Source organism: Acomys minous (assembly GCF_964271855.1).
Source record: "Acomys minous genome assembly, chromosome: 11".
Classification (NCBI taxonomy): domain Eukaryota; kingdom Metazoa; phylum Chordata; class Mammalia; order Rodentia; family Muridae; genus Acomys; species Acomys minous.
In genome coordinates, this window is record NC_140492.1 from 30,057,272 (window position 1) to 30,070,335 (window position 13,064).

The 13,064-nt window shown below is 37.4% G+C and overlaps 1 protein-coding gene across 5 annotated transcripts in view; it reads right to left on the bottom strand.

Annotated features, from left to right (window-relative positions):
• VGLL3 (vestigial like family member 3) overlaps positions 1-13,064 on the bottom strand; it is a 47,166-nt gene that overhangs the window by 14,317 nt on the left and 19,785 nt on the right. For all 5 annotated transcript variants that reach the window (XM_084800854.1, XM_084800857.1, XM_084800853.1 and 2 more), the window contains exon 3: positions 10,756-11,280. In XM_084800854.1, coding sequence (XP_084656980.1) covers positions 10,756-11,280 — 525 coding nt within the window. The remainder of the gene's footprint in view (positions 1-10,755; positions 11,281-13,064) is intronic.

The window sequence follows — 13,064 nt, forward strand, 5'->3', positions numbered from 1 at the left end:
GATAACCCAACCAGAGGAAGAGCTCATCTGAGCCCAGCGCTTGAGGCTCCTCCTACCCCCAAAAGAGAAAACTTGGTATCTGGAAGTATGAATTATTAAAAGATTCCAAGGTTTAAAAATAACTTTAGAACTGCTAAGATACAAGCCTCTTTTGATATGAATTTGGTTTAAGTCATCAGCCTCTCTACTGAAGCAAAACGAATTAGAAGAGACTCAGCACTGCAGGTGTGCCAATTCCTGCAGTGACATCAGCAAGATTTTCAGCCTTCTGTGGCCTGGACACAAACTTGTTCTCAGACATGCTCAGAAGGGTCTAGTCAATCTTAGCAAATATAAAAAAAAAAATAGAGCTTCAGAGACATTGATGCTCCTAGATACCACTCCGTGTAGCACAAGCAAGGGCATCAGAATCTAAGCTTTAGAACACATGCTTGTGGTTTCAAAAAACGAAGTCAAACCTCCCATATGTCAGGTTGTATCCACAAGAAAAATGGCACATTTTGCCTCTCATCAGCTCTCTGCAAGCTTTTTTTTTTTTTTTTTTTTTTTTGGCATGTCATCTTTTCACCAAGGAATTCAGAACATATTGACTACAGACAACTGTTTGTGAAACCTTATATTGCTGATAAATAGCTGAAAGGGAGTAAGGATAGCTGTAAATTCCTCAGGCCACAGAGAATTCTTTTCCATAATCTTTGTAGCCTACTTGAAAGCTGATGCAAAATTGGCTGAGAATGAATTCTGAAACAGATTTCTTCATTCAAGCTGTTCCTTTAGATGTTTTCCTCTGTGAGCTATGAGGAACAGCAGGGCAATGGGGAAAAATTATTTGGTGATACACAAAAAACCTGACCCACAAAACACACACTTCAATAAGTGCATGGTTCTCCACTGCAACGCAGGCACTGACTATATGGGTTATTTCTTAACCTACACAGCTCCCTTCACCAAAAGCACATCTGTTTCTTTGAAGAAATCATAACATAATTTGAGAACTTCCCAAACTGCCAGTCGAAGCTACTGGAAAATAACACCTTGCAAAACAGTGGAAGAGTTTTGAGATGTACAGAATTGATAATTTCCTGTTTGATTACTGCATATTGCTTGCCTGTCGAAATATCACATTGTATTTTTGGATAGGTATAATTATTTAATCAAGCAGGGTTTTCTTTTGTAACAAGAAAAAAAAAGTGTCATACAGTGGTGACACAGATCCTTTAATCCCAACACTTGGGGGGCAGAGACATGAGGATCTCTGTGATCTCAAGACTGGTCTACAGAACAAGTTCCAGGACAGCCAAGGCTACACAGAGAAACTCTATGTCAAAAAACAGAAAAAGAAAGAAAGAAAGGGGGAGGGAGGGAGGGAAGAAAGAAAGAAAGAAAGAAAGAAAGAAAGAAAGAAAGAAAAGGATGGTGTTGACTAAGTTTGCTTATAGTTTTAGAAATGTTTCAGAAGCAAGAGACACTATGCAATTTATACAGCAGCCCTTAAGGTGAATGAGTTTTGAAACTCAGTTAAAAAATTATTGTTAAGATGGAAGATGGATTAGAAAACACAAAATTAACCTTTTCAAAGAACAGTGTTAATCAGTATAATTGTTTTGAGCCTAATTCATAGCCTAACTTTCTTGTTACATATATGTTTTCATTTTACCTAAGTGCATAGCGATGGGACCAGTGTGTTCATTCCTTCATATTCTGTATTCAGAGTATCCTAGAAGGAGAAAGCTATGTCTTAAGAAAAAAATTCTCAAGATGTATATGTTCATAACCTCTCAAATTCTTACGTTTCTTTTCCCTTTCTTAGTTCCATCATTTTCATTTTCTCTCCCAAACCATGCAATGAAGAAAACAACAACAACAAAAACACCCCACTGATTTGTAAACACCACTCTTAAGGAAATTGGCTAACAAACATCACAGCTAACTGTCTAGAATAGAAATAGATAAAGTTAGATAGTCACAAATGTGATAGAGATAGCCCCAGCTTGTATCAATTTCTCAAGATGCTTCACACATTCAGTGTGAAGTTTTCAGTTTGAAGCGTCCCACCTTTACAAGTCATGGGAGAGTTCATTTCATATCACAGTCTCCCACATCTGGAAACACAACTGAATCATTGACTTCCACAGTTGGCTCAGGTCAGAAGAAAGAGGAAGTGAGAAGTTATAGGTAGGACTTGAATAGCCCAGTACAGGGAAGTGGTAAGAAGAGTCTTGAAATCAATTTTATAGACAGTTTTGTCGAAACTCTACTCTAGACAAATATCCTACATTTCTTTTGAAGTTAAAGAAAAAAGTCCTTCTTTGTTGACTGCAGTCTTTATAGGCCCCTAAGTGATTAGGGAGGAGGGTTACTAATAAAGTCAATCTTTTTTCTTTCTTCTCGTTTACCTCCTTTACTTATGGATAGAAGTTGTTACAGAATCTGGTTTTGATTCTTAATACCACTCACACATATATGTGAGTGTATGTGTGTATATAATATGTACATATATATGTACATGTGTATATATGTGTCCTTTCTCTCTTACACCTATGTATATATACATACACACATATATAAAGTATATAAACTATTTTTGTTTTAAACATATTTCCTCTTATCACTAAATTCATAATAATGACTTTATTATTCATAGCTTCCAAGTAGAACATAATTTAGTAAACTGGTTTTCTTTGCTCCTGTTAAATTTATATAGTTTTATAAATCACATCGAAACACATATAAGTCACAGTCATCTTTTGCTTTTAAAGAATGTACATAAAATTTTCTGCATATTTCTCATTCTGCAATACTAAAACATAATTACCCATAGATTCCTCTTGATGCTTTGATAAACATTATAAAGATTGGCAATGTTTTAATAAACATTATCAAAATACTTTTATTCATATTTTTTGTGCTGTTAATGTTTGGTAAGCATGGTAGAGTCATGCAGATAAAGACACTGAAACAAAGCTAGAGTACCTTTAATGCTAATTTACTTTCCAGGATAGCTTTTTAAAAGACTACAACTCTTTAATTTTCTGCCAGCAATATAGCTGAGGAAGAAAACTCCCACCTTGATCAAGTTGTCTTTTACAACATTGTATTTGTAAACTTTCTGCCTACTATGATTTTAAAAATGTCATGTATTTTTGTGGCATTTTAGCTAACTCAATTGAAATAACACCATCAATGAAAATATCCAATATTCTATAAATATTAGTAAGATGTATTAATTAAAGCCATTGAAAAAGCATATAGCTCTAGAGTTGGCTTCTAGATCAAACTTTGGTTTATTCATTCTGTATGCTGAGATCAAATATTTAGAAATAGTTTCTTTATTATTTGATACAACTGAATATAATTTCATAATTTCTTGCTAATCATTTATAAACATTATCATAAGTGGCAATAAGTAAGTCAATAAATCCCTAATCATCCAGATTCCAGATGGTTAATATATGTTTTCTGCGAAGAGGTGAAGTGGAGCAAATGTTTTAAATGAAGCATCTAGAATATTTATCTCTTTGGTACTTTCTATGCTCTAGGGTAAAAATATCACAGAGCCTCTGTGCTTTGAGTTATAGGACTTGTTACTCTTGTGGCTCTTTGACTGTTCCTCTCCAAACTTGAAACATAACTCTTTTACTGTAAATCCTAAAAATAAAGCACTGTAGAAAATATTCAAAGGTCTTGGATGGGTAATGCTTTGTTTTCTTTTAACCTTTTTTTTTTATATAAATGTGAACTTTAAAAAAGTTATTAGATAGAATTTACAGTTAACTTACAACTAGATTATAGTTAATAATATTTTAAAGTGGTTAGGAGAGATTATTAAGTCATTTGGCAAACAGTTTTCCAATCTTTGGAGCCTAGATTTACCAGCAGAAGACTACCAGTGGCTAATCAGCACTCAGGGGCATAGTTTAGACCTATTTTAAGGGAATACTACACACTAAATAGCAATCGGACTGAGAGGATGCTAGGTGAACATAGGCTTTTTATACACATTCAACACACAATCTGTTACTGAGTTCTTCCTCTATTCTTGCTCAGTACAATTTTAAGCAACAATAACTCGAACCTAAATTACATTAAAAGACAATTTTGTTATTTGGAACACTTTCATGGAATATTCAGCTTACAAAATGCATGTTAAATCAGAATTTTGTTAGCAAATTTTATAGAAGTTTCAGAAAACTAATGTGACTGTGCTTTTATGTTTTATCAGTTTTAGGGCCTCTAAAGAGAAATAAGCAAATAAAGACATTTTTCTATTTTCCAGTGATGCCCAGTTTTACCTATTTATATGAAAATTTATGCTCTCAAGGCAATTAGTCTCAGGTTTCCTGCTTTCCAACTTTGTTTTTAAGACAAGGCTCATTTTGTAGCCAAGGGTAACCTGGAATTCACTAGGCAAATGAAACTGGTTTTGACCTCTGAGAGTTCTACCAGCCTTGATTCCTGAGTGCTGGAATTAAAGGCATGCAGTTGTCAGAAGTATTTTATATGTGGTTATATGTACAATTGCATGTTGGTTTGTACATGTGAGTGCAGTACACATGGAGACCAAAAGAGAACAGCAGAGAATGCATGTCACAAAGGGCAATGAACTTCAGGGAGTTGGTTCTTCCATCATGTTGGTCATGGGGGTCACACACAGATCATCAGACTTGGGCTGCTTGCCTTTACCAGAATCACCCATCACAGTGGCCTCAAGAAAGATTTCTGCAGAAGCAATCCAGGTTATGCCTCACTATCTTGATGAAGTCATAGAAATACAGTTTTCTGTATTTATGAAAACTTCACAGCCTTCATTTCACAGTAATTTGTGTCTCTAATACCTACAATAATTGTTTCCTATATAAAACAACTTAATGTCTTTTGATATATAATCTTGATTTGGAATCTGAAGATTGCTTGGTTAGTGAGAGATAAACCAAATTTTATTATCATATTATAGGGAAATCTCATCTAAAGATTCTCTCACTGAATCCAAATATTTACTAGTAACTTAAATAAATGTATGTATTTCTTTAGATGTACTTTTCAGAAGCCCGAATAACATCAACATGTTATTTCTCTTTGAATTTTAATTGTATGTCACTTGGGTGTGCATGCATGTGTGCATGCACAGACACACACACACACACACACACACACACACACACACACTTATATAAGGCATTATGACATTCATCATAGTAAAAAACCAAAATCATAACAAACTTGTAGCAGAAATAACATGAGGACTTGTGAGAGAAATAAATCTGTGAATCTACAGATGAACACAAGCTGCAGCCAGGAACAGCTTGTGTTTATAGAGAAGCCCCATCACAAATCAAAACTCCTTTTACTTCCGGTAAGTTCAACTGTAGTGAACAACCTGAAAGCTACAAACAAACTTAGCTTTGTATCCCAGTAAAGATGCCTCATTGGCAAAGCTTAATTGAAAATTTAAATTAAAAAAAAAAAGAGACTGGGTATTACAAGATTGTACATCTTATATTAACTAAATTATGACTAAAAACTGTAAGCTAGAAGCTACTCTACTGAAACGTGAGAATCCTGTGACCAGTGAAAAATGAGCAGATTAGTAATACGTAGTGTCACCCCATGCGGGGCTGCTAATACAAGGCACACAGTTACAATCACTTGGATCATCACACGCATGGGTGATAATACACAGGCACAAAGCTGCAAACACCACTACATTAAACTCCTCTTTACACATGGCAAACCAGTTCAATACTCTGTGCTTGCTTGAAGTTCATCTTCCTATCCTTTCTTGATCTTACCATCCTCCACATTATTCACTCAAATTGAAATTTGTGATGTTTCATATGAGGAAAAAGTTAAGGTAAGTGAATTTTTCAAAGCATATTCTAAGAAAAGGATGCTTAAAACACAGTGTGACCCTAAGAAAGAAGTAAGTAAAAATCTCCTCCGGCATAAAACTTAACTGTGTATTTACGGAAGAACAGATAAAAACTTTGAAAATACTGAAATTAATGATGATCTCTATGAGACATACAGAATATTCTGTCAAAAAGTTCATTTGACCATAGATCTTGTTTCCAGTCAAAGCCTCATTTTGAGAGTGCTTTTCCCACAGAACTGGCAAAACCCATTATTTTTTTTTAAACTGCAAATAAGAAGGGGAAAAACTAATACAAGATTCGTGATAGCAGGCTTTGGGTAGAGATGTTTCTAAGGAGGGCAGATACAGGTGATTTGTGATGATATCAGCATGTATGTGTGTAAAACCTGTTCAACAGAGAGAAGAGTAGGGTGAGAGTAAGCCAAGCGTGACAGCAGCACAAACTTCAAGGACACATGAATGCGCACAAGTCTAGCATGAAAATTTTTTAATTATGTGCACAAATGACTATCCTCAAGGTAGTTCATACCTTCAGAAAATATGGGAACTCATTTTATTCTTATGGAAGAATTTCACCTACCAACCTCAGAACTCCATTATAATAAGATATAGTTAATTTAAAACCTGAAACATACTTTGTAACAAAAATTATTACTAATAGAGTAAATTAACTTTTGAGCTCCACATATACTGAATCCCATAAATATTTTAAGGGAGGTTCTTCTAATCTCACCGGATATATTCTAAAGAAACTTAAAAACTGGTTCACACAAACATCTGTACATGACAGCTTAGAGCAGTACACATTATATTAAATTAATTTATTTAATAATAGTAACTTATCACTTAATCATTAAATCAAATGTTGGGACCTATAAAATATCTACCAATAAAATGGTAAATAAAAATGATATTTCTATGCAATGAAATGAGATCCACTCTTGGAAAAAACTGGAATTCTATGCACATATAACATGGATGACATTTGAAACCATCATGTTAAGTGAGAGAAGGCACACGTAAGATTCAGTTTTTCTTCAGTGATGAGAAAGCGTAACTCTGTAGAGGCATCGAGTAAATTGATAGCTACCACGAATGGAGAGTAGGGGGAAGTTGAGAATATATTTAAACAAGTAAACAGCTTACTGAGGTGATAGAATGTACTAGAATTAGACATCAAGGATTATTATCCAAAATGGTGAATAACTAAAAACTCCTTAATCATATTTATTAAATTGGGCATGTGTTATTCTGAGTTATAACTAAGCAATAACTTTTAAAGTCAAAACGAAAGTTCAGTTCTACACACATAGAAATTTTAGTGCACCCTCCCCTGTGCTAGCACCTTTATAATTGACTTACTGAATCAATTTTATATTGTATATTTCTAATTTTATACTTTATAAGAGAGGAAGCTGAGGTAACCTGCTCAGTGTTACTCTTGTTTTGTCTTACAGACCAAACTGCGTTAGAAAACTTGGCATTCTGACTCCAAACTTAAGATATCCACTAACTAACAGAGGCAATATCCCTGAGGAAGCTGGAACTATCTAAGTTTCCAGATGATTCTACGGGATGGCTTCTTCACTTATGTTCTATTGTTGTTTTAGTGCCACTAAAGGAGGGTTAAGCAGTAGTGAAGGGGGTAGAAAAACCAGAAAAGCATAAAATGTTCCCAATTGTCCCTTAAAAGCCTTTTAATTATGCTGTATACAATACTTTGAAACTCCTTTGTCACACACGAGGTTCAATCCTCCTCCTTAGAGCCCCTCAATTTCTTTAAATTCTGCAAAAATAAAACTGGAGTCATAATTATAATTTTATGTGCAACAAGTGGGATGTTTCTGTTCTCTCAGGATAAATATCCTGAAATCCAAATCCCCAAAGGACTAGTGTTAGGAGATGAGTAGATAACATCAAGAGAGAAGCTCCTTTATGGATGGTACTGGTGCCCTTATAAAAGCGACTACAAGACTAATTTAGGCCTGCCACTTTGTGACATTAAACCTAAAAGTTGATCAGTCATGAATAAAATATCAGGTTTTACCGTGATTTAAAAATGGCCAGTACCTTGACCTTGGTCTCAGCAGTCTCCGAATACTGAGGACCAATTCTCTACTGTTAGGAAGCCACCAGTCTGTGTAGTCTTTTGTAACAGCAACCCGAAGACCCTTCCTTTATGGGTGAAACTACTATGTCCTTTACCAAAATATTCTCGAAATAGTGGAATTAGTGTATTTGTCACCTGATGATACATGAAAATTACTAGATTTTGCCAGTTCAGATTACTGGATTTGGGCAAAAGTTCTGACTGACTCACCTGACTCACCTCACTCTTAGCTAGGCTGCTCAATGGCCTCTCAGCCTTGATCTAAATAAGTAGAGCCACTTTAGAGGCCAGCCTGCACAGTCAGGTCCCTGTGGTTTATATTTCAAAAAGGTTCCTCTTCTCAAATCCAGCTACACAACTCACTCCTTGGTTTAGATTTTTACATGGAAACATCGGTTATCACAACCGATTTGAACAGTAGAGGGGGTGATCGCTACCCTCTTGCTGGTCCCATATACTGAAAGTTGTACCACTCAGCCCCTTTCTCTTTGTGATTGAAGCATCCATTTTCTTATTGTTACCCCAAGACCCTCTCAGAAACTGTTCTCTTTGGGAATTAGCATGAACTGAACAAAGACACCCTATCCAGTGTCATGTCCCTTTCCCCAGAGGCAAGCCACAACCAAGAACTTGCAAATGCTGATATTTAAAAGCGAATCCCTTGGCTCATGGAGTTTTTTTTTTTCACCCACCAAACATATGATCCCCTAGCACATTAGCCCACAAACTGGCTCAAAGGATGTTTCCTGTAAAAACCGATCCTTGTCATGCCCTTTCAGTTGGGATTTAAATGTGGCATTTGATACTATATGTGAATGCTGGAGAAATAGCCACATGACTCAGTGTCTTCCAGTCTCTCATCATCGGCCTGTGCAAGAGGTGCTGGCTCCTCCTTCCACAGCCCTTTGCAGAGTAAACACACGATCTTGTGCCTTACGTCACTCTTTTCAGAAACAGCTATGGCAAACATTGTATAATCCTGGCGTTCTGAAATGTGGTAGAGATGACTATGGAAAGTTTCCTGGAGGCCAGATTTCACCTGTTGTTGAATATAAATTTAGTTCAAAATAATAAAAAGTCTGTTGTGGAAGTTAGTCTAATCAGAAACGTCCAATGATTCTGCCAGTAATTCGTCTTAATCTGTGTGGTTGCTTTGTTTTCCCAGTTGGGTGCAAACATACACTAGGGATGAATCATGATTACTATGTAATTCCTCAGCTTACACTGACCATGAGTAGCACTTTGGACATCCAGTAGGGAATCTCCCTCCTACACTACTAGTCATTATTATCATTTATCACTTTGCTTGCTAACACCACTGTTAACCTTATTACTTGAGGAATCACAGAGCTTCTAGCTCAGCATTCTTTTGGAGTAAGTACAAAGATCAATTGGGGAAAATTGAAATACTACATCCGGGCTTGAGAAACCTATCATTTATTTATAACCTCTTATATATTGATATAAATATTTTGTGTAATATATAAATATACTAATATGTGGACATACATATATAAAGGGAAGAAATAATTGCTAATTGCATACAGTAAATGTTCAAGAAACATTAAATCATGGACTAATAACCCAAAAGATATCCTCTCAAGATATTTCAGTGACTAAAAGCCCTCTTTTGTCTGATTCCAAAGCTAAGAATGTGGCTTTTAAACTTTATGAGACTATTTCAATTTGTCCTGAAAAAGAAATGCAAGGATCAGACTCATTCTCAAATTTTAAACTTAAAAAAAAAAAAAAAAAAAGCAAAAGTTAACAGAGAGCAACAAAGAATCATGACCATTTCCTCCCTATTGACAGAACAGAACAAACAGAAGGAGACATCATCCTGTGCCTGTTACTCTGACCGCAGAGGCAACAGACATGAAATACAGCAAGCTTCTAACAGACACACAGCTCTATGTGGCAGCCTGTACGCTGCCATTCCAACAACACCTTTCTCCAAACACGAAAAAACTTCAGCTTTATTTTCTGTTACTACATAACAGTGAACAAAGGGCACCCTGTGATGTTTAGCCACACTGCATGGTCTGCACCAACAGAGAATATCCAGTCCCCATCTTTGACTCAACTGGGAGCTAAAACTGGTTGAGGACAATGACAGCTAGAACACTAACATCATGACCTTTAGGACTTGTGAGCACCAAAGGCAAGTGTTCTATAAAGAAATCCTTTCATTGCTACTTCTCAGTATTTTGAATATAAAGTTTACAGTACTTATTGAAGTCCAGTGTTACTTAAACCAGAGTACACAAGAGGAAGGGCGGTGAAAGAAAACAAACTCAGGGCAAAGAAGGAAAGAAAGAAAAAGAATAGGAAAAGCCTACTTTTTGAAAATATGGTCCCTATTTATTTTTCAAAAATCTGGACTGAAGACCACATTCCAAAAAACAATCTGTTTTACAACTGAGGCATACCACCCCTTTTGAAATGTACTGGGCAGAACACATGGTATAGAGTGCAGTCATGGGAGATTTACAAAAGAGTTGAGTTATTTATAAACATAAGGTATGAGAGATCCAGTTCAAAGGAACAGATTCCCCACATAGGAGATGGGAGAAAAATTCTGAGACCTTTCTCAAGCTAGCTAAGCTCTCACAAGCTAGTCAGTCCATTTTCCACAGGAATGCAGGAATTATTGCAAAATGTCTCTGTTCTGCAAGCATATTAGCTTCAAGAAAAATCTATTGCAAAAAGCATCTTCCAAAAGTGATGTCTCAACTTTTTCTTTTGCAAGGAAGGAGGAAATATATCTGCTCACCTGTATCAAAGCCCACACTTGGCACGATGTCCACTGTCCCATGAAAGGCTCCGGCCCATGCTGAGGTAGCAGTGGTGACTGTAGTCGGATCTGTCTTTGTGATGTCACACTGTGGAGCAGGAATCCTGGCAGCACGCACTGACGGCATTAGCAGGGGCCCATATGCAGGATCCAGGGCAGAGCCAGCAGTTGGGTGGTGATGGTGATGATGGCGATGGTGCATGTGGGCGTGAGGGTGGTGATGCCGCAGGTACATGTCATGCATGTGGCTGTAGGATGGGCTCACCTGAGATGTCAGAGGATAGTGCCAAGACTCAGAAGCAGTAGGGGGTGGGGGAGGGCCAGTCTGATGCAGACCATGTCCTGGCCAAGAGTTGGGATCTGCAGTGGTAAAGGTGCCATGGGGTGCAGCGACTTGGAAGTCAGGATGAACTCCCCCCAAACAGGGTGCAGGTGGGGGCTGGTAAGAGCTGGTCCAAAAGGAAGTTGGAAAATTACTCCGCTGGCTTGAGAGAGCTGCGCTGTCTGAGAAGACAGAAAACACAATATTTACATAAGATACAACAGTTCTACGGTTGACTTGCCTTTTCTTGTCCAGTAATGTTTTACAAGCAAGAGGATTGCCATGCACTGTTTTTCTCTCCAAAGAGAAATGAGCTGGTGCTGGGTTTGCCTCTGGGGTCCCATGTCAGGGCAATGGGACAAGATTGAAAGTTCTGAGTGAACGAACCCCTGCATTTGCTTCCTGGACTTCTGCTGCCCCAGTCTGAGGTGAGGTTTTCATTTTAATGACTGTATGTATAGCTACATTTCCTGTTGCGAGCCTTGTGGCTCTTGGTTCTGAACAGAGGTCATTGCTTTATATTTCTCTGGTGAAGAACATTTGTGCCATTGATGAGGTATTGTGTAGATTGGAAATATTTTTGCTAACTTCTTTTAAATGCCAACCTAATTGTTATTTAAATATAGTATTTCAATGCCAAATGTTAAAAAAAAATTGTAGAAAGACTGAATGTAACTGTCCTCACCAAATCATTGATCATCAAAAAGAATATTTTATCTTCTTACTTTTGTGGAAACCCAGGAGTTTTCTGGTCTTGGAAATAACCATGGTTTAACCTTCAATGTGAACAGCCAAATGTCCACACACCAGCTCAAAGGCTGATCATGAGCTCATATGATTCTCACTCTAGTTCCAGGAGAAAATGGAGACAGGGCAAAAGTCTAAGATGTTGGCAAGCACAGGCCTACGCTTCAAAACCAGATAGCCTGCCTCAAATGTCAAAGAACGGTAGGCTTCATAATGCCTCCAAGAGGGAACAATTATGGCTGAAGACTGTGTCTCAGTCGTGAAAGGACAGTAGACTTCATAGTGTCCACCAGAAGAAACAATTAAGATTGGAACCAGATCTCCTGGATTTGGAGGTTCTTTAGAAATCATAACCAGCGAAGGTTCAGGTCGAGCTATGCTTTTTAGCCCATATTAAGAAACTGAGAAAAACTATAACGTACACTTGTGGACAGAGAAGGAAGAAGGAGGATCCTCCTCTCCACTAGTTCCCTCAGTTCAATCTCTAGCTTCTCGACGATTCTGGGTCAGACACAGAGAAGTCAAAGGTGCACAGACAGCTGTCACTCTTTTTATAATCAGGAAGAATGCCAAGAAGGGAGGCAACATGCAAATGTTTTCAAGGGCAAGCCCACAAATTGAGACAGAAAAATGATAACCATGTCGAATTAGAACGGCCGGATAGGAGTTAGGCCTATGAAGAGATGAGCGGGAGTTCTAGTCTGATGGACTAGCAGGCAAAATATGAACAAACATCTGTACACAGTCTACACAGACGCTCCCCAAAACAACAATAATAGCACCAGTGTCAGTAGCATTTAAGGGATAAAGTTTAATGGGCAACATTTGGTTAGAGGGAAAGAAAGAGGGGGCATGAGGTGGTGGAGAAGGAGGGAGGGGCCTGTGGTGGTGGGCGGGGCGAAGACACCGATGGACAGACTGTGGAGACAGTAAGGGCTCAGGTGAGTGCAGCCTTCCTGGCCAGGAAATTGAAATTTATCGTAAAAGGACTTCCAGGGAGCATGAAAAGGTTTTAATCTAAGGAAAGGCAAGGTCAGGTGTGTATTTAGGAAGGTCTACGTGCACTCCATAGTTGGATTCTTATAATATTGTGTATCTATAAAAGCTCGGCTTTGTGAGTCTTCACTTTAATTAGACTTGTCTTTTCTCATTTGTAACCGTAAGGGGACTTCTTGATCTCTTTGTCACTTTCTTCCACTAAAAGTAATAAAGTATTTTA